At 33.2% G+C, this 23,788-nt stretch overlaps 1 protein-coding gene across 1 annotated transcript in view; it reads right to left on the reverse strand.

The window, feature by feature from the left end:
* Positions 1-23,573, reverse strand: part of LOC106668011 (RNA polymerase II elongation factor ELL-like) — a 69,357-nt gene extending 45,784 nt beyond the window's left edge. Inside the window, exon 1 of the mRNA XM_014396372.1 lies at positions 23,404-23,573. Coding sequence (XP_014251858.1) covers positions 23,404-23,535 — 132 coding nt within the window. The 5' untranslated portion in view covers positions 23,536-23,573. The remainder of the gene's footprint in view (positions 1-23,403) is intronic.
* Between the last annotated feature and the right edge of the window lie 215 nt (positions 23,574-23,788).

Below are 23,788 nucleotides of genomic sequence, written 5' to 3' on the forward strand. Positions count from 1 at the left end.
TAACTAGTTCAGCCCTAAAATTAATCCATGTGTATACCAGTAACGTATTACATGCAACAATAACTAGAGAAGCTAATTAAAAAGAATAAAGAGGGCTTTTATTGCATCATATTTACCTTTGTTGATTCGAACTGAACCTCAAAACTACTACTTCGTCAAGATGGACATCTCATAGGTAAGTTCAAATTTGAAATACTATTGTGGCAATGCTAACAGCAATGTGCGAGATATTGTACTAACTATGACGGGCCAAAAGTGCTGACAATTCACTAAAAGACGACAACCTGATCAATTTAAAAACAGAAAAAATATCCCACCTTGAGGAAGAGAAACACTTTTGTGCACATCGTCAACAAACAATATGTTTATAAATAGTTCGTGATAATCGAATCCGTTTTTAACGAATTATTAAACTATTAAGTAGAGGAGGAAAGACCAGTTTGAACAGACTAGAATGGAAAGTTTTCAAATAACGAAAAGTATGTATATGTCAGAACGGCAAAAGACTTATTCACCAATATGGCATTAAAAAACAATCAACAGAGATAAGTACATTGCAGAAATGTATTGGTATTCGTACTAATATTCCACAAATTCGAAGTATTCAACAAATCGAAAGTCTGTCGTCGTGAACATGCGCTTTTGAGTTCGGCTGGCCTGAGGGTGAATGAAGAGGGTCACAAAGTTGTTGTCAAAGAGAATGCCATGGTTGCAAAAACCATTTTATGACTTCCTCGTCGATTTAAATTTTAAAAGGCTCGGATATGCAATTTAAAGGGAGAAACCCCTCTCTTACTACGACCAATCATTGATTATTTTTAAAAAAAAGTAGGGTCACAAAGGATAAAGGTGAACAGGCAGGTAGGAAATAACGAAGGAGAAAAAGGCTTTGAAGCTGCCCCTCCGAAGTCAGTGGGTGACCTTGGAATGAACTCACTCTTCATACGGACTTCACTATAACGGTAATGGCAGAGTCACCGATCAGCATGGGATTCCAATAAGGAAAGCGCATGGGAAAAATTGCAAAACCGTTGTATTGTAATTCCAACCGAAACGCGACCGGCAGAAATAATTAAACCGATGGAAAGTTGACAAAGACTGCAGGAAACAGGGTTTGACGAAAATCTCCGATTCCTGAATTGGGAGGTTCCTTTGGCAATCGACAGGCAACATTAGGACATTCAAGGTGTTCAAATAATAACCTTAATTAATGGGAATATTTCGCAACTAAGGTAACCGCATTTCTCTAGGAAAATCAATTAAGGTTAAAACATCATTTTCAGAATGTTCGTACAGAGTAACGTGTGCAGTTAACATTTTGTTCGATGGATGTAATCCAAAATGACATCCATCTATATATTTGCACTAATGTTTCACAAAATCAAAGTTTAACATATTAATTTTGTTTGTCGCTGAGTAATTAAGCGGATGCTCCTGAACACTTGAGTAGGAGTGGAATGCGAAATGCCCAAAAGTTGAAGGCAGGTTGATCAGAACTAACAAATGAATACAGTCAACTGTGAATAGTCTTTTATCTTGAATAAAGTTCTTTTAAAATAAGTTTTTTTTTTTTAAAGGGCCCACGACTTTAATTACACATTAAGGCCAGGCCGAAATTCTCATGAACAAATAACATTATTGAAAAACTAAAAATAAGTAGTTTTCTTATAGTCTAGTTGTACGTTATTACCGCTTTTTTAATATTTGTTGTCAGGATGCTTCAAAGGCAGTAAAACTTCGAAATTTTAAATGAGAACATACATTTTTTCCTACCACCCACTGCTTTAAAGGATTTTTTACAATGAAAACAATGGCCCAATCAGATTTTAAATTGGACAAGAAATTACGAAGTTATGGCACAGAATGAGAAAAGAAATATATTCATTTCTATATTCTATATCGATATTCTTTTCGTTTTTATTATTATAAAAATGATTAATTATCATTTTAAATATTTTCATTTGCTGTGGTGCTAGTCGGTTTTATGAATTCCTTGGGATGAGTCTTGGGAACATCTCTGTGTTCTTTTAATTGTTTGAGATTGAGATTGATTGAAATAATAATATAATTAATAACAATAATAGTAATTTCTTTTCAATTAATTAATCTTTAATTAAGGTTTTGGTTGAGATAAAAAAGTCAGTGTCACTAGCGGGATTCGAACCCACAATCTTCCGCTAAATACGCCGCTGCTCTACCACTTGAGCTATCGTGATTTCGATCCACACCCTTATTTGGTCAATCGGACCACGACACCTCATAGAAATAATAATAAAATATACGTGGAAGATTTCTTTCTTTCCTCATGAATTTTTGAGGCTGCCGGAATGGAAAAATGAAATAAAAGAAAATACAAATTGAGGGGTGATAAACGACAATGCCTAAAATCGCAATTTAAATACAGAAAGCTCCCTCCAAAAACAAAAAGAGGATAAAGAAAAAGAAGTAGTTTTTTTGTTTTTTTTTAAACAAGATTTTGCAACAGCAGAGGTCATATAAACCCCCTTTTTGAAAAAAAGCCCATTTGTAAGTATGTTGGGTTCGAATGCAGGGCCGCTGGATTTAGTTTATAGTTGTGTTCCGAACTTTTTTTTACGAGGGTTCGCAACAGCAGAGGTTATATCAACCCTCGGGGTGCCGGTGATTTTTGATTTTAAAAAACCATTTGTAAGTATGTCGGGTTCGAAAGCAGGGCCGGTGGATTCGAACCCGGGACCTTTACCTTACAGTAATGAGCGCCGTGTCAAAGACTAAACCTTGCGGCCACCGACCCCCCCCCCAAAAAAAAGAAGTGTTTTTTTTTTATTATTGCTAAGTAGCATTAGTTTATTTATAGCATTTGAATGGAAAAATAAAACGATAACTATGAGCCGTGCTGAGACTGTTACTAGTCTGACTCCATTATTATTATTATTATTATTGGCCATACAAGCCTATGTCAATGGCTTGAATGGCTAAATGTTTAAATTACGGAACAAAAATTCTAATTAAAAGCAGGAATCAATTTTATAATTTAAAATGGGTTTTTGCATACATTTGGCCTTCTAAAGGCAAAACTTCATAGCACTCAAAAGGGATATAGCTAATCTAAGGTAGAAAGTTTAAACATTAAGGGGTGAAAGGACCTTAGCCGTTAAAACACCCTTAAAAATTATTATCATCAATAATAATACTATATATTATTGCCCACGAACATTATTCTAAGAAATTCAATTCAACCATCAGTGGCAATATTGTTAACAATTACCTATTGAAAACAAACCATAGAATATTTATTAAACTTAACAAATTACTTAATAAAAATGGAATTAAAATATTTCTTTTCACATTCTGCCGTAACTTTGTTATCCTTTGGCCAATTTAAAATCTGATTGCGCCATAGTTTTCTGTGCAACAAATCCTTTTTAAAAAGTGAGTACAAAAGTATATATTTTCATTTAAAATTTCAAAGTTGTACTGGCTCTGAAGTATCCCGACCACAAATATGTTTAAAAAACCAAAAAATTTAAAAAATTATTTTTTTATAACGTTATCGGTTCAAGAGAAATCAGTAGAGCCATCTAAAAAGGACACCCTGTCGGCCCAAAAGAATTTAAAACATTTACTTTAGTTTACTTTTGTCTCATATTTGGGTTGTTGAAGGAAAACGACTTTCTTTACATAAATTAATTAATAAAATTATAAATAAGAGCTGAAAAAAGGGTGATGAAAGGTTGGTTTAACAGAAGCAATTTGTTTTGCTGTCGGATTTTTGGAGATTGTATCATCTTCATCTACTCTAAAAAGAATTTCAATTAACACATTAAACTTTATAATTTTTTGCTAAAGATGGACTTTTCCATAATGGCAGTAAGCGTCCGAAAGTTTGTGAAAGTGTAGAAAAATCAATTTAGGTTTTATTTTGAACTTTAAGTCGATCGTTGAAAGTGAACTGGCTTCTAAAAAGCAATGCCCTCCAAAGACATGCCTCGATGTTGCATATTTATTCGGCGAAACCCGTTTTCCAAACAATAACGTGGGAGAAGAAAAAAAAGATATTAACAGGGAATGCTTTGGAGGGAGGTCGATGGATTATCGAAGTACGCCAAAAAGTGGATCAGGAAAACTAGCGATGTGAGTCGTTGCAAAACAAGGCCTATAAAAGTTTGTTAACCAGCAAGAGTCGCCTGCGAATTGCATAACCCACTCCGAGAAGGGACCGCTAAAGCCACTACAAAATTGTCTTTTGCGTGTTTTCGATCGAAAGCAAAAATCCCATCCTAGATTGGCCCCCATACCGATTGTTGTTGGAAAGGATCTTCACGTCCGTTAAGTATGCCGCTAAACTTGGACAGGGCATGACTGATCCCCACGCTCTGAATCCATTGACATATTTCGGTTGACAATAACATAACGCCATTAAGAATTGTGATAGATAGACACAACAAAAGATGACTCGACTTCTACAAAAATAGCAACGACCTAAATAATTTATACACCAAACAATTTAGTTTGTAGACTCATGAAAGAAATATGAAGAAATTAAAATATGACAGCTTAGGCATGCATCTTAATTCTTTTTTTTCTCTCTACAAGATTTTAAACAAATCGCAATATCAAACCAGTGTGACCACCTTCAATGGCGGCCATGTTTTTTATAAGGCAAGGCAAAATATCTTCTAACTTCAAAAGAGAGTATAAGCCCGAAAATATGTATCCTTTCGATTTTTAAATTTTTTAAAAATAATTATACACTTCTTGTAGGTTTCAATTTTATTCTGATTTTAATGTACTAAATAATTCTGAACAATATATATTCTTTCTTTACAGGTATCTAATACTCTTGAAAGGCATAGTGGAAAGATGATTTATTTGTTATTTATTAACACTAAACGGTACTTGATTGTAGGAAACAACTTTAGGTGACAGAACAAGTTTCGCACTTGAATATTTTTATTATAAGTAAAATCTTGTTTTCAGATCGCCCTCGTTCTACGACCGGTTGGGTCTGACCTCGGATACCCATTGTCCCGTGGTTTCGCAACTTTATATGCTTTTCGTTGGAGGTAACAATTTCTTTAGCAAAAATGTTTATACTTTTCATGCTCGGTTGATGTTATCTCCCGCGGAAAGATATTATTTCGTATTATTTCCCTGGGTAAAATATGGCGCGATCGGCGTTCCAATTTGTTGAACAGTTTTATTTCAATTGGTAGGTCGTATTTCAGGATAGACGTTATGCATCACAGGCTTTTAACAATAGTTTAAGACTGTCAAAACTTCAGCGAATTCTTTTCGAAAAAATACAAAACAGTCCAGTATACAGGAGAGGGTTGTTTTCTTGCATCCGTGTTAACAGGTTTTTTTTTTAATTCAGTTGACCGTAAACTTTTGGGATAACCTTCGATCGTTTAAATCAACTGTAACTGACTGGTAAACAACGTTCAAATAGAATTAAGTTTTGGTGAATACATTTTTTTCAAAATGCGTTCTGAAAGGTTGAATCGCGTGATTCACGCTGTCGCCGAAACATTTCCTTTTATGTTCATACACAACTTAGCACCGTTCAAGAGACACCCTATGCGAAAACGTAGACTTAATTTTTCGACTTATGATTAAAAAGAAATTCCTGATCGGGCCCAGCGCCAGAAAAACGTTTTTATTAAAACTTTACCTTGGCCAACCCCCACATTCAACTAATGAATGCCAGGCTTTCTCTTTAAGAACCGGTCGTGCTTTGTTTACTGCACTTCAGGGGAAAAAAGCAAATTTTTATTTTGTGGTTTTTTTTTTTTTTAAATTTCATGGCTCGTTGAGAAAGATCAAACCATTTTCACTATTACCTTCAATGTCCAAGGACCTCGCTCACATCAATTAGTGAGGTTGTAATTAAAAATAAATGTATAAGCCATTACTTTTTCTACATTACCTCAAGCTCAATTATAATCGGTATTATTTCTGAATTTAGGCTACCAATAACAAAACAAAAAAATTAATTTTATAATGAGCAACTTTCAAATAAGATAAAATTCTGAGAATTGTCATTTTGGTCTGTATGGCATACTGGTGATAAGAAAGAAAGGACAAATCTTTCTATCTCTATCCATTCATTAATTCGTAACAATCAGGCAGGGAAAATGTATCAATTAGATCGCCAACCCATGCAATAGTATATTGTTCTATGAGACAATGGATTCCATCCAATCTGGTTTTTATTACGTTAAACGTCTTTATTAAAATGTAATAATAGATTAATTTAAAAGCGAAAATTACAACTGACGTTGTGCAAGTACCGGGTTAATATGTCCGTTTAGACAAAGTGTAATAGCGGACATAAGCTGAATCGGGTTGTTCCCAGGCACAACTCGGAAGTTGGGAACAAGTTGCCAATTGGAAACGGATGTTGGATAATACGATTCGATAAAGCGACATTATTCCCCTCAATATTTATTAAAATACCTAACATCTGAATGAACAATATGGTATGTGTCCGGAAAGGATGCTCTATCTGTTCCACCTGGTTGAACGGTGCGATGCCTTGGCTCCATATAGAGAGCGTGTAGGAATGCCACTCTATATTAGAATTGTGCTAGAGCTTTCCAGTTTCGATTCTTGGAGGAAAGGATTGTTTTACTGTACATAGTACTGATCGTTTTGTGTACCTAGAATTTGCTGAGAGTGAATGTGTATTCTGAGACGGCCTATGGGTCGACGGCTTGCCGGCAATTTAATGTAAATTACACAAAAGCTGGAATTGCCGGTGAACTATGAGAAGTGGTAAGCTCATCTCTACTGTACATATATGTACATATTTGAGCTTACAGTACCAAACCAAAATATGGGAAAACAATTGGTAACAATAGTGCAAAGTAATAATTGAATTTTTAAAAAATCCAAAACAGCTCATTTGTTTTGTTCATGTTTTGCAAAACATTCCATCCAACGAAATCCCATGGGGATGTAAACTAGTCCAGTTTAACTGTTTATTGACTAAATCGTTTAATCCAAACAGAAGGAATAATGCAGTTAAAATGCTATTTCAAACGTAAATTTAGTTTATAGTTGTGTTCCGAACTTTTTTTTACGAGGGTTCGCAACAGCAGAGGTTATATCAACCCTCGGGGTGCCGGTGATTTTTGATTTTAAAAAACCATTTGTAAGTATGTCGGGTTCGAAAGCAGGGCCGGTGGATTCGAACCCGGGACCTTTACCTTACAGTGATGAGCGCCGTGTCAACGCCTAAACCGTTGCGGCCACCGACGCCCCTCCAAACTTTAGTTACTTAAATACAGTAAGACAAGTTTAAAATTATCTGTCTACAATGTCCATAAACAATAATAGACATTAAAACATAGACCTCTAACAAAACAAAGGATATGAAGAATTCGAAGATAGTAACGATAGAAAATCTTAAAGAGTTGTTAATATACGTTTACATCTGACAGTTATTGCTTCATATTTATGTCAGAAATCGTGACTAATGATTTACAGTGAAGAATTTATGTCAGAGATGTATGATTCAACCATCAGCTGTTTGTCGTAACATCTATACCAATAGATGTAAATACTGATTAGTTGCAAGTTCAAAATCGTTCGACACTTATCGCGAAAGTTGGCTATTCGTCTACTTCTCTGGCACTGTGCAATAAGTTTTGGTAAAAATGGGTGACAAAACAGAGTGGTTTAAAGCTGAAATCTAAGAATTAATTTAATATGCGCCACGGAAAACCGGAACTATGGGACATTAGTAAGTATTCTAGGTACCTTTTAAAGCAGGTACCCATTTACAACATGCTAAAAATCGCTAAGTTACAGCATTCCGGTCTATAACACTAACAGCTTTTCTGAATATGATATCGTTTTGATGTAAGCGGATCAATTTTATAATACCGAGCTCGAGCATTAATTGATTATAGGTACCGACTTTTTCACGTCCTAAAATCCACTCTCGAATCCTGACAGAACTTTTTTTTATGTTAAGAATTTACACAGGCCGAGATTTTGTGTTTCGATGCTTTCATCATTGCCAGATAACATAAACCGTGTGCATAATGAAAGAGATATATGATGGAGTTGCCATTTATGTAAATGGTTGCACATTTGTTACAAATTTCGCCTTTCGGAAAATGTATACATATCCATGACGCAAATTTCTAGTAATTTCTATCTGTGTGTAAACAGAGAAAGCGATTTTCCTACTGACATTCTACATATATTTTCGGAGAAAAGTATCAGATTTAAACGCACCTTTACAACAGAAATTAGCTTTACAGGACATGGTATTTTTACTTAATCTGAGAGGAACTAACAACCTTTTTCGCTAAAATGAAATAAAGAATGGGAATTTTTCATAATTATAATAGATTAGTATTATTTTTGCTAAATGCTAAGTATTACTGATGGAAAATTTAGAAATAAAATCGATTTGTCTGCATATTTGCTGTGATAATTGCAACCTTTTGTCGTAATTCGGTGCAATAAGAAAAGTGATTCCTCCATCGAGTTATCACTTATCCTTTTGCCCATCTTTAATTGAAAAATTGGAAGGATAAACAAAAATGTTGAGCTGGCAACACGAGAGGTCGTCGCTTTTCCCCAACAAGGTCTCAATTTTTTCAACGTCCTTCCCCGTCCTGGCCAACTATTCGTCTTCCATTTACTGAAACCTTGGATTTCCACCAAAAGTCCATCTTCCAAATTACTATCGGCCGTCGATAAAAAGTGTACTCTTGAATTTTGTTATCCCGCACTTCTGAGTAGCCTTCACTTTCTTATGGCAAAACACTTTACTATTGATCCTACGTCACTTTTTCTGAATGAAATATCAATCGATTCTCCGTGCCATAAACCAATGAAGAATATCTTACATAGAAAGAATGCTTATTTATATTGGACATTTTTATAAATGAGTTTTGTAAGCTAAAAACTACAGCTGAACACTTTGCTGATAATATGTCCATTATAAAAGCCTTCTATGCGTTGATTCTATCTGCAGAGATTAACTGTAACTATAGTAGATAGCTGTTTTAAATATTTAAAAAAATCGAGAATCAGTCCTAATGGTAGCAAGATTAAGGCAATACTTTTTAGTAGACGCAGACCACATTGTTAATCCTATCAAAATAAATAACTCGCTAATACCATCGGCTAAGAATATTATAACCTTGGAAAGTATCTGGATTCAAGACTTTAATTACCACATTGAAAATAAATGCTAAAAAGCATAGACCATCTTAAGGAGCTTTTACATGGTCCTGTATGACAATAAAAACGAAAACTTGTTTATGACGTAGGTCCATTAACATTATATTATTTTTTATTTATTACTATTATTATTAATATATTCAATGTAAACTAGGTGAAAAAGGTGCAATAATCCTGGAAACAATTGAATTAAACTATGTAAACAAATCAACAATTATATGCAATAAAAGTCATACATGCACATAGTTTTTACTGGCACTTATTTAGAAAAAAAACACATACTCAAAAAAAATAAAGAGCAAAATAAAAGGAAAAAAGGAATCAGAAATCAGAGGTCATTTAAAATTGAGATGGTGAGGTTTTGTTTTACTTTCACCTTTGGGACGTCTTGGGAAATGAATAATGCCCAAATAGACCCAGGTTTATTTTTCGAATAACAGAACTACAGAAAAGATTTGACACGAAACCAGACAATGTACAACCAGCATATTTCTGTTCATCCAATAATAATCGCTACTGTATTATCTACGACTAGCAATTTGTAATTACTATTGGGACGTAATTTTTGAAAGTATACTTTTATAGGAGATAATAAAAATCTAATCAACTACACTACTTTCATTATTGTTTGATTTCATATAAACTTAATTAAACGTTATTATAATCGCCAATTCTATAAGAATTAATTCGTTGAAATCATGAGGAGCGGGCAAGAATGAAGTAGTTTAGAAAAACACCATTTCATTTTTTTTGCCACGTTTCGACCTTTATTCGGGTCATCTTCAGGGTATAAAGTGTGGTGCTATTCTTGTGGTGTCATATTGGTTTTGTGTGTTTAGCACAAGTTAGCAAAATACTTTCACACAAACCAATAAGACACCACAAGAATATCACCACACTTTATGCGCTGAAGATGACCCGAATAAAGGTCGAAACGTCGGCAAAAAAATAAAAACGGTGTTTTTCTAAACTGCCTTATTCTTGACCGCTCCTCTCTACTTCAACAAATTATAAAACAACAGGTCACTAAGAAACACACATTTCTATAAGACATGCCGAAACAATATGAAAACGCTTAACAATACAAACTTGTAAACTTTATTTTGTTTTAATTTGCATAGTTGATGATAAATTGTTTCAGCAAGAAAAAGACTTAATTATTTTTGAAGGTGAGACTATTCTTTATTCTGTTATTTTTGACTAATCTAGTTTTTCTTACAAACTAAATTTGAAAATTAGTCCCAAAAGGAAAAAAAAATTATAAGATGACAGTCACCCATTAAGCATCACGGAATTTCCCGCTTCTCGAAATAGAAGAGAAACTGGAAAACAATAAATGAAGTTCAAATTGTGTACGGTTTCTCTTCCCATGCCTCCCGCTTGTTACAGGGAGAAAATCACAACCGAAGGACCTGCAGTCGGGGTTACCCTCCGAGAGGGTAGGGGGATGTTTCCCAATAGTTATTACTTGAAACGAACAAGGCGAAATGACAGATTCAGTTATTAAGCATTATGAGTATTAAAGAAATTGTAGTTTTCCTAACGACTACTATGTAAAAATGAATGAAACATTAGCTTGCAAGGACTCGTCCTTTCCAATGGAAACAGTTCGAACATATTGTACAATACCGAAAAAGATACCTTACTTTAATCAATTTTTCTCTTTCTATATAGGTTTGAAGTTTCACATGTTAGCACAATTATATTATTAAATTGGCACTTGATAATTACAAAATTTACTTATTGTTTCGTAACAATCAATATCAATCTCAAAGCACTGATTTCTTTTTTCCGACAGTAGTAAGATTATTTTTTGCCACTTTATAAAATTATCCACAGTTCCAAGTTCCTGCATTCATCATTGGACAGGCATCACGAATTGGTGATGCAATTTTGTAAACCTATCCATTCCCTACTATTCCAACATGATCAACACTACCACTTACGTCTACGTAACGTAGATACCATATTCGAAATTGCATCAAAGGGGAAATGTAAATTTGTAAATATCTCGCCCACTGTTGCATATTCAGAAGTCAATCCAATATAAATGAATGAAAACGCAATTGTATAATTAATTCACTTCATTACTTAATTTACAGAATTTGAAACTAGTCAACTTAACTGTGTCAACTGGTGAAAGGAAGGGTTAAATATGTCTAAAGTTCAACACTAGGATGAGAATAGGAAATTTTTTGTTAATTGGCATCGGTTAATTGATAAAATCCTATTTTCGATCTTTAGAGATACCAAAAATGTAAGAAGTCATGTTTGGATTTGCTTTCAATTTAACGTTAATTAAACTCGTAGTTTAATACCGTTTCAGGCGAATGAGGGATGAATGTTTTAATATTAAATTGAACATTTTACAATCATAATCGTAATTCATGATTCATCTTGACTTACTTTTAAGCACTGAATATTTTCGAGGACGTTCGCTTCGCATTTACATAAGTGCGGGCGCGGATTGAGGCCGTGCCTTAATTATTATCTTTGTCGTCCTCAATTTACATACACCAAGTACTTGGGGTCCGTTCGAAGAGAAAGTAATCCCCCAAGTGCCAAGGCCGTTTCCGCCTTAATATGTACTTCCGATTTTCCTCCTCCTCCTCTTTACCGTTCTATCCTTGAGAAAGAACGTTTTTAACGGCTCTAAGGAAAACGAGTTGTGTAACAAGAGAAAAAAAAGGACTCCACAAAGTCCACCAAAGGGAAACGAAAGTTGTCGGCGAGACCTATGACCTGGTGTTTATGAAAGGCGAGGAATGGGACGAAAGGGGTTGCCGGCTGGACGGCATCCAGTGAAAGCAACCTTCACCTCGTCCTTCCAAGTAATTAAAACCCGAAGATTAAAACTGGAGAAAACTGACTTCTCTTTACGCATTTGACGAATAAACGTCAATAACGACAGTTTGTGATTTTTTCATAGCATAATATTCTCGGTAGTTACAAAAATCTTTGTGCATTAATTAATTGGTGATATTAAAATTTCCATTTTAATCCTACTCTACTCTGATGTAAACAATGCATATATCGTTTACTTTGACTAATCCTTTATTTAATACCAACTTTCATTCCAATTTATAAATCCCACCGAAAATGACGGAAGAAAAAATTGTCATTCGTGTCTACTGAGGCACTACTGACAAAAAGGACTAAGTGCGAAGGCACCAGACGAGGAAATTTGTACAGTGGAATGTGACATTGTCGTGCATCGTACCACTGCAGCGTTTTGGTTCAGGCGGTTCAATTCTGGGAACAACAGCCTTCAAGATGAGCCAACGACCTTCAGTGGTGGATGATGTTGAATTACTCGAGTCAGTCAATAAGGATCCGTTTGCGACCACTAGACGATTATCGTCCGAAAAATTTTCTAATGCAACGGTAAGCTGCCGTTTAAAAAAGCTTTATGTCCGAAATATACGACCCAGATTAGATCTCATGACTTATCAACCGCCCAAGCTCAACAACGACTCGATATCTGTAAAAGTTTGATAAATAGATTTTGGAAGAAACTGCAACGAGAGATGAAAAATGTACATTTTTTTAAAAATCCTATGCACCGAAAACAGTGGGTACCGGAAGGCCCAAGAGGTTCAAGCAGAGGTTTGAAAAAAAAAAGGTTATTCTTTGTTATGATATTAATTGGTCAAGCGGACCACGAAAAATAGTGAAGTTATGCTTTGTGCTTGGTGGAATTATGAGGGTGTTTTTTGCACTTTGAGCTAGTTCCAGATGGCAGGACTATTGACGCAGAGCTTAACAGAACAATTCAATGAGAATATGTGGTTGTAAAAGAGATCCTGCTTTGCTCAATCGGGATAAAGTGATATTTTAGCAAGACAACGCTCCTGCCCATCGTTTAAGTTTAGCCAAAGAAATATTTTCAGAAATGAAGGGTGTTAGCATCTTGCCCCACCCTCCTTACAACCCTGACGTCGCACAGTCTGTCTACGGTCTTTTCCGGTCAATGGCGCATTTTTTGAAGGCCGGAACTTCGAATACTACTAGGATGTCAAATTAAGATGCGAGTTCTTCGCCTTGAAAACCAAGGACTTCACCACCAAATTCAACTCCTAGCAGAAACGTGGGTTAAAGTAGTTCATAATGATGGCCGGCCTATATTTTGAGCAATAATTTTCATGTTTGTATTATATTTTGAATTGAAGTTTAAATAAAACTTAATTTATGCATGAAGACTTTTGTAACGACGTAATAATGAAGGAAAATAATCAAAATGCTTGTGCTTTCGTTTGGTTGTTTGCACAGTTCATCAAAATTTTCAAATGATGTAAAAAATGAATAGAAGAAAGTACTTTTTCTTTATTTTTTGTGGCCTATGAATAGTTAAAAATAATAAAGGTGGTACGTTGTAACCTGGTGGCTTCACGGATGAAAGAATTCGAGGGTTCGAAGGGAAGACACGACGGTTTGAAACACGATGTTAAGTCAACTCGTCATCTGCATGAATGTAGTGAATTTTTAACTTGGCCGTGAGAATCAAATTTCCATCTCAAATTTTACCCTATAAATGTATCGATTCATTTTCGTATTTTTGCCCTTTATATATCCTACTGTGTCGCCACACTAAAATTTATTGAATTTAAAAAAATACAAATTCACATTCAGCGCGGCGATTTGATAGTGAATGGAAGTTATCAATTATAAAATAAATTCTACATACTTAAAAATTAAAATTAATGAATTACGCGAAACAATTAACAATATTTTCTTCAGAAGAAACCCAAGACTAACAAATGTTGAATGATAAAAGCTCGTCAACTAGGACTTACTGTCGTGATTTCATCGAACTTTTCTATATACAAACGTGAGAAAATAAAGAATAGTCAATCAAGAAAAAACACCCCTTTTAAATATAAACCACGTTTTGGAATGAATTCGAAGGATTCTTTTCCTCCCGATAAGATGAAATGTACGTACAAAACGTTACTATCAAATGATTTTTGCCCATTATCTCAAGTCAAATCTTGGCATGCTATTTTCGTAATACTGATGATAGCGCAAATAAATAAACTAAATAATAGTAAGACATATTTGTAAGAATTTGTTTTATTTATTAAAATATTTTCAATTTTTAAAAACCAAGTTTTAGAACGCATTGATTTTTGTTTTTGCATTTTTAAACCTTTAAATACTTGCTTAGTAATGTGGGAAGAGGTAGAAATGTGATAAAAACCCATTTTTTTCTAAATTTATGATGGGACTCACCTGAAACAAAAATAAAAATCAATATTAACCACGGTAAAAATTAAAAAATAATTTCATAAATCTGGGAATTGATGAACTCTTCGCCAAAACATGCCGGTTCATCATCGCCTTTCTCAGGGGGGTCATCAACGCGTTTAATGAATTTTTTCTATATCTCGAGATTTTTTTTTCGACTGATAACTTCCATTCACAAACAAATCATTCTAATTTAATTAATTAATTGCTATAAAATTGAGAAATTCAAATGTTTTATCGTTCATCAACCTAAGACTAAGCAAAAAATTTGCATTTCAAGAACTTTGGATTGTAGATGTGAAAAAAATTGGATAATAGTGTTTTATGTGAAAATTTATATAAATATTATCCCTTAACCTCTAAGATTCTCTCGCCATTGAACTTTCTTGTTACTGAGCGTAAGTAATAACTTTCATCATAGGTAAGAATTTATTCTGGTCAATAAACCTGAGGAGGAAGGCAAGGCACTTTTCAGCCAGCTGCGGATAAGATGCCTCAAACGATGTGAAATAAATAAGACTGTCCCGCCAAATATTTGTCTAACCCAGGACTTGTGGAGCCTCAATATTGTGCCAGGATGTCCCGACTCTGGGCGACAATGGGAAAACAAATCCATCATTAGAATTCACGAGGTTGCTGAAAATCCATCTATAAACAACCCATCAAGGAGGACGATTATATCGATTTCGATCTTTACAAGTTTTGATTATAGTTTATTATAAAAAAACAAAAAAAGAAAATACAAATTTTGCTGTTCCATGATGAACTTCAAATTCAAACAAAGGTCTTTCAAATGGGCCATAAATTGAAACGTCGCAGACAAATTCGTTTTTACAGCTTGGTTTCGATCACCTCGATGTCATTTGTCAGACAAGTATCGGCCTTTCGCCGTCTCTTGTATAATTTTGTCAATAGTGTCCATTTTATCAGCCTGAAGATGAGAAGGGGTGAATAAATATACATTTTTGTAGGCCCCCCAAACTACAGAACTTTTCTCGTATATCCAAACAAAAACGACAGGTTTTACTTTATTCTCTGTAATGTAACATTAATATTAACAAATTTTTGGAAGAATGCAAGTTAATCATATTAAAGATAAATCGGACGAAAGAGTGATTCGATAATGTGCTTTCTTGACCAAATCTTGATTATTTTCAACAACGCATCCGTAAAACAAAAACTAATAAATGCGATCGTGAAATGTCAAGGAAGAGAAAAACAGAGGTGAAAGGAGTGTAGAAGTTGCACCTCGAGTGCATAGATAACATCCGTTATTGGCACATTTATATTTATTACAATAAAACATATATATATTTAAAAAAAAAAAATAGTAACAACCAGAACGTGATTTTCGACTATTCAATTTTTTAATGTTACGTTTCCAAGTTCCTCGCCATTCATGCACAGCCATTTCTTGGCCGGGAGAGAAAATGTTGAGGCCCTTTACGTCATTGTGCATGATTTAACTACTCCTACTACCTGTTACGGCGGTTTATATTATGTAAAATTTTAATTGTTGCAGTGTGGTTCAATGTTTCATGACGTACTTGTCATCTCGAAGGTATTTAAAGGTATTCGAGATGTATTTAAACGGGACCTTTTTTTTCCAGAATCAGCATGTGAAAGGGTAAAGGATTACCAACTTGGAAGGCACCCCCATCACGAATAACTCACGTGTACCGGGGGCTCCCACAGTGCCATGCAGTGAACGAAAATTACGTCCTTCCTGCTGCAACTTAACTACTCTCCCACCATTTCAGTCAATAATATAATTCTGATGAAATTCAAAAATTAAAACTGCTTTCAAGCATTTGTTAAAGTGCGAATAGAGAAACAACACTGGATAAATGCTACAAAGAAAACAACTTTAATGAAAAGCACCACGTCGTTTTTAATTTATACTCAAAATCAGAAATTTAGGCATTAAATTTTGCACACGTCGTTAATGAATGATTCCGTCTGTTACAATTAAAATGATGAAAACAAGCTCACATCTGACAAGGGGCGACCAGTGGTGGGTCAGGATTTGTACTAAACTTTTTTTATGATTCTTCCCTCCAAAATATCAGGCACTTATAGACCAGCCACGTTTTGTGAATAGTTCCTGGTTTCGCCAACAAAAAAAATTTCAAAAGTTGAAAATTTCAGTTTTTAATATGTTTCTTTCACCTTTCTATTTGCTCAAATCAACAATGTGAATAAACAAAATTTTTTATGTACAGTGCAATAAAATTATAGTAAAAGCTATCAAAGTTCATGAATAATCAAGAAATTTCTAAAAACCAAATATTTTTCAAGTAAACTAAGTCATTTTTTTTCTTGAAACTAATGTGAAATTACGTTTTAGCAGCTCTAGAAATCCTTAAATATAAATTTTTGTTTGAATTTAAATTTATCTATTTTTTTTTACTCCTGAAATGTTTACGATTTTTGAGAAGTCTTTATCGTAATTATTGAATTAATTAAAAAACAGCTAAAAGGATTTTAACGTCAACAGACCATTTGAAAGAAGAGGAGCGTAGCTTTTTAACGACATATGCACCATTAAGATATATAAAATCTTTCTATAAGAAAATACAATATAATTTAAATTCAAACTAAAATTTATATTTAGGGGTCTAGAGGTGCTAAAATAAAATTTCATATTAGTTTCACGAAAAAAAATTATGACCTAATTTACTTAGGTAAAACATTTGTTTAAAGGTTTTTGGAATTTTTTGGTTAATGATAAACATTGATAGCTTTTATTATATTTTTATCGCAATCTACATAAAAATGCTGTAAAATGATATATTCAGAAAGCTGATTTGAGGAAGTAAAAAAGGCGAAATAAAAATATTAAAAAATTGGAAATTTCAACTTTCAAAATGTTTTTGTCGAAACCAGGGCCTATTCACAAGAAGTGGCGAATATGTGTCGTATATTTTGGAGTGTAGAATCACCAGTCGTCCCCTTGTGAGACTAGTAAGTTCTGATCATGTCAGGTTTAGATTAAACCTCAAACTTAATTTAAATTCAAATCTCCAAAAATGTGCACATAACGGCACAAGACTGTCAACACCTCGATTTGAACGATCTTTTAAAAATCTATATAAAACTTGATTCTAAAATGATCACAAAAACTGTCTAAAAACAGCTCCGGTGTAATAAATTTACACCCGCTTCTTGCTGACACATTACAAAAATATTTGGCAAGTAGGGTCTATCGTAAGATCTAGTGTGGTGTTCACGGATATGCAAGAGATAAAATAGCAATGTAAGAAACTATAAACAGGGAAAATAAAACAGGATCATGATAGTAATTGAGAAATATGAATGTCAGTGTGTCCTCTCTAAAGATATGAATGAAACAAAACTTGTTGCAATATAGATAGCCTAGGTGTAACAACACGATACTACCAAGGGTTGTCAAAGGTGAGAAAATTTAAATAATGATGAATTTCTTATCAATCATATGATAAAGATGTCGTCAAACGCTTACATAAAACAAGAGTAAGATAACATTATCAACTTTTCTCAAGATGTTTACTTTATTCCAAATGTTTTATCGCGCTTGGACTGGACTGACATACCATATTAATTCGAACAATACATCAAAAGGTGCGAAATATCAAGTTCAAGTAGGGTGATTCGCAAATGATTTCACCTCAAACCGTAATATACTTCAGATATCTACAGATATTCAGAAAAGTTATGCATGGAATACTCGTTACAATCTCCACAAAAATTCTTGTACAAGAGAGGCGAAAAGTTAAGTTAACAATAATTTTGACGATTTTCCTAATCAATCGATGAAGCTTATCTCTAAATATTTTGTTTTTCTTTTCTTGCTCTTCTAACGATGTTTCTGATAACGAGCACATTCATTCGTATATCATGTTGGCAGGAGTTTCCTATGTAAAGGACCCCTACGCGTGGATAATCTTATGGAAAATTTAGGACCAATGAGAAATGTTCCCTTTTGGCAATTTCCCATCCCACGAGAACATAATTAAATGCAGCTGCACTGAAACCATTAATTGGACCTGGTTGTTTCTGCAATCCTGCTTTTTAATTTCTAATTGTACGAGAACTGATTAATTCTCTTATAATTAAAAATTAAGATTTCAAAATGCCATATGAAAGGTACAATGGTTTAAACTTTTTTTAAATTTTATTTTCTTGGAATATGCCAGTTTAAACCAGTACTCAGTATCTTTTTATAGCTATATCTCTAAAGTGAGATTTTACATGGAACCAACACCTTTATCAACGTAACTTTTTTTCAGGAAAAACCAATTTTTCCAACACCGAAGCAATAGAATAACTCAATATAAGTAGATAAGATACGAAATACATTTTCTACAGAAAAAAAATCCAGATAAAATGAGTGGAAGGTTTCGCAAATTTAAACGATTTATAACAACTGTACAACCCCAGATTGACTGTCATAACAATATTAATAATACATGCGAAATTGTAATTAAAGAAAGAGACACAACGATAATATTTTTATCGTGATTTTTTTTGTCCTGAAATCAGTACAATTGGCCATAAGACTAGATAATTATTTAGTTTTTAACGGGGTCAACGAAGGCAAACATGCAAAACAAAAAGCCTTATTAATTGCAACAGACCAGTAATAAATAATTTAAAGAACCGAGCTTTCGTTTTTTTTTTATCAATCATCACTTAATTCTTCTTGGCAAGATTTTTAATGTAAAAGTCATAAATTACTATTGATTCTTCTCTCTCTCTCTTTGGTTTTTCTTTTTCTTTTACAGTCTGGGTTGGTGTTATAAATCATTCACTTACCTATTGCGATTTGTTTATATTTGACTTTGTTTCGGCCTTTTTTCGGTCCCTCCCTCATCAGAGCATTTAGGAGTTAGAATCATACTCCAGTCTAAGTATGATTCTAGCTCCTTAAAACCCTGATGAGGGGCTGGTATTACAAGCCGAAATGCATAGGTAAAACAACAAGAAATCGCAAGGCTGATCTTTAAGAGTTCAACATTTCAACACCAACCCTGTTTATAAAATTCATATTAAAAAAAAATTAATTTGATATATCTACTTGAAGAAATCCATATAAAATAAAAAATAGTTTTCATCATTCAAAAATTATCGTTACGATTTAAGTTGTGATGATGGGATTTAACCAAGGGCTATAAAGAATCGTGGCAATGTAGGAAAAATGTCTTTTCTTCTCCATTTTCAACTCAGGCTCAACTAAATTTCACCTGTAAATTAGACTAAACTAAAATACAAAATGAACTTATAATTCAGATGTAGTCTGTTATTATATTTTTAATTTAATCAAATGACAATATGTAATCTAGTAACGGATTCTTTTATTCTTCAATCAGTTTTTCGGCATTCAATACAACATTATCACAAAGAAAAAACTTTTTACATTCTTTTGAAATTAATAAGAACTTAAAGGGAAAACATCAACTGGCTTTATATAATTTCAATAGGCAATGTAGATTGTTTTTCTTTGACCAACGGATTTTTTGTCAGTTAGTTCCAACAAAAAGACACTGTACAGGACATTTTATGAAAATCATGTACGCAAGACCAACCCGGGCCATAAAATACATCAAATTTTGTAATTTGTAATAAGCATTATTATTTATTTATAGTTTTTTTGTTAATTTATATAGCTACTTGAAAAAACCCGTTAAAAAATTAGTTTTTCATGTATTAAAAAACAGAAGGTATGATTTATGTTGAGATGATGGAATTTAGCCTAGGGCTATACAATCATGATGTAGGGAAAAAGGGAAAATGTCTTAACTTCACCATTTTCAACAAAGGCTCAACTAAATTTCACCACTAAATTTGACTAAACTAAAATTCAAATGTAGTTTAATTCCGAATTGTATTTGTATATTATTATATTTTTTCATTCAATCAAATGACAACTTCGACTAGTTTTATTGTTTAAATGGACGATGTTTTTTTTTGGTAAATAGATTGTTGTTAAAGTTAGATCCGACCAAAAGGCATTGTGCAGGGTATTTTAGAAAAATCATGTCCAACACCATCCATGATCATAAAATACATTAGTTTGGTATGCATTATTTTTTTAATTCCCGGTTGTTATAAGTTTTTTAATTTGATAGGGCTATATGAAGAAACCAGCTAAAATTTAAAAAAAAAAGTTTTACGTCCAATAAAAAATAATCGTTGTTTTATGTAGTGATGATGGAATTTAGCCTAGGGCTATAAACAATTGAATGACATCGGGAAAAAAAAGATAAATTTATTTTTTTAACCATTTGCAACACAGGTTCAACTAAATTTCACCAATAAATTTGACTAAACTAAAATTCAAATTAACTTGAGATCCGAATTGTATCAGTAAATTATAATATTTTTAATTCAATTAAATGACAACTTCGGCTAGTTTTATTGTTCAAACAGAAAATATTTTTCCATGATCAACAGATTTTTTTAATGTTCGATTCGAAAAATGACATGGTGTATAGAATTTTAGGAAAATCATATTCAACATTTCAACACCAACCATGGTTTATATGCATATGGTTTTATATGCACTTTTTTTTTCAATTCCCGGTTGTTATAGGTTTTTAATGTTATATGGCCACCCGTTTTTAGAATTACAAAAAAATTAATTTTATATCCAATAAAAGACAATAGTTATGCTTTATGCTGTGATGACAGATTTTAACCAATAAGCTATCGCTATAAGCAATCGTGATGATGCAGGGAAAGAAGGAAAAATGGCTTTTCTTCACCATTTCAACACAGGCTCAACTAAATTTCATCACTAAAATTCAAATAAACTTTAAATCCAAATTTTATTAGTCCATTATTATATTTTTAACTCAATCAAATGATAATTTCCGCTAGTTTTATTGTTTAAATAGACAATGTTTTGCTTTGATTAACAAATTTTTTTCAAGTTAGATCCGAGAAAAAGACTGTGTACTAAATTTTACGAAAATCATGTACAAAATTTCAATATCAGCCATGATCATAAAATGTTATATGCACTCTTTTTTTTAATTGCCGGTTGTTATAGGTTTTTTATTCAACATGGCTACTTGAAGAAACCCGTTTAAAATTACAAAAAAAATTAATTTTTACATCCAATCAAAAACAGTCGTTTTATGCTGTGATGATAGAATTTAACCAATGGCTATAAACAATCATGATGATGCACTTAAAGAAGGAAAAATGTCTTTTCTTCGCCATTTTCAACCCAGGCTTAACTAAATTCATCACTAAATTTGACAATTAAAATTAAAAATAATCTTGAAATCAGAATTGTATTAGTCTATTATTATATTTTTAATTCAATCAAATGAAAATTTCGGCTTGTCTTATTTTTTAAATAGACAATGTTTTTCCTTGATCAACATATTTTTTTTAAAGTTCGATACGACATAAAGACATTGTGTATAGAATTTTAGGAAAATCACGTTCAACAATTCAACCTCAACTATGGTCATAAAATCCATAAAATTTTATAAGTACACTTTTTTTCATTCCCGGTTGTTAAAGGTTTTTTTACTTTATACGGCGGCTTGAAGAAACCCATTTAAAATTACAAAAAAATTAATTTTTACATCCAATCAAAAACAGTCGTTTTGTGCTGTGATGATAGAATTTAACCAATGGCTATAAACAATCATGATGATGCAGTTAAAGAAGGAAAAATGAATTTTCTTCGCCATTTTCAACCCAGGCTCAACTAAATTCATCACTAAATTTGACAATTAAAATTAAAAATAAACTTGAAATTCGAATTGTCCGTTATCTATTATTATACTTAAATTAACAAAAGCTTAAAGGAGAAACCTTCTGCTAGTTAAAGTTATTTAAATAGACATAGTTTTTCTTTGATTAACGGATTTTTCTTTAAGTTAGATCATGGCATGATCATGAAAATCATGTTCAACGTTTCAACACGAATCCCAATAAAGTAAGCAATTATTATGTCAATAGGATCAGATACAAAGATCGATTTTATCTCATATGTACGTAAGTACTATCGAAAAGACAGAAATTCTTTATTAAAAAAGGAAAAAGTCGTCCCTAGCTTCCAAACAGGTCGAAAAGAAAGCGTCGTAGGAGGCTTGTTTGACAAAAATTACTACAATAAACACAATAACACAACCGAACTGCTTGATCCGAGTAGTAATTCTAAGAAAATATCATATTTTTTTGTCTTTGATTTCTCAGTCTAGTGATATCAGATCCGAAAGTAGATTTGAATTGGGCGACTGCACTGAGAACTGGTTAATGTGAAAGTTAAAAAAAGAAGTGCGACTCCATTCCGTTTTTGATTATTCGTTTAATATACCTTGGCTATTATTAATTTGATACTGTTTCTTCACGAAAAGAAATTCGCCTGTTTGTGGACATAAAGGGGGATCTTTTTATTATTTATTTTTAGATTTGAGGTGAAATAATTTCCGAGAGAAATCGTGGTTTATAAAGCACCGATATGTTGTTATTGGAATAAGCGACCGGGATGGTTGTATTATGAGAAAGAGTTGATTTTTAACGATAAAACGAGTCAGGTCTGTCTCGACCTCTGGCTTTCGAGGCTGGCCCATCTCGTCGGTCATACGATATTCTCCATGACGATATGTCGGACGGCGACGAATCAGTATTGGATTTCGGGGAATAAAACACGGCAAAGGACTTAAAATAGAAATTGTCCGACACAGAACGATTCTTCCTCCCTAACCCAAATTTCTACATTTCACTTGTTGACGTGGCCCGACGGTCGGATTGAATCAAAACGACACCTTTTCGACGATGAAGTCGGATAAACGCGTACGACGATCGTCCACAGACGAAACGGCAACGATTTTAACAACAACTGGCCAAATCGTTTTGATTTTCCGTGTTAAAATATGGCGACATATCAGTCTAGAAACAACTGTTACACCACTACAAAAAATACAAAACGCACTAGAGAATCCCCAGGAAGCCCTTTGAATACAAAAATCCACTTACCCTAATCTTAAGATATTCTTCTATCGCTCTGATCGCAGAATCCGTCAATTTCACAAATATTAAAGATTTATTTTCATTAAAATGTCCCTGTGAAGTTAAACCATACTGAACACCTGCCACCAGCGCCGCCATCTTCTAACTCAAAGCTTCTCCTTCAAAACCAGCTGACTGTCTCCCTACGTCAAAAACGGCCTCTATAAAAAAATTACGGACAACTCGATCTTGTCAATTGTTAATAACATCTCAACACAACCTACAAATTAAATCAATTAAAAATACTATTAATTAAATTAGAATTCATTTTTATAAAATGTGTATTGATAAGAATATTATTATTACAAAAACACCTTCAAGTCAGGTCAAATCAAGGACAATCGACTTTCGA

This window comes from Cimex lectularius, unplaced genomic scaffold (assembly GCF_000648675.2).
Source record: "Cimex lectularius strain Harlan isolate CLEC.00 unplaced genomic scaffold, Clec_2.1 scaffold108, whole genome shotgun sequence".
Lineage (NCBI taxonomy): Eukaryota > Metazoa > Arthropoda > Insecta > Hemiptera > Cimicidae > Cimex > Cimex lectularius.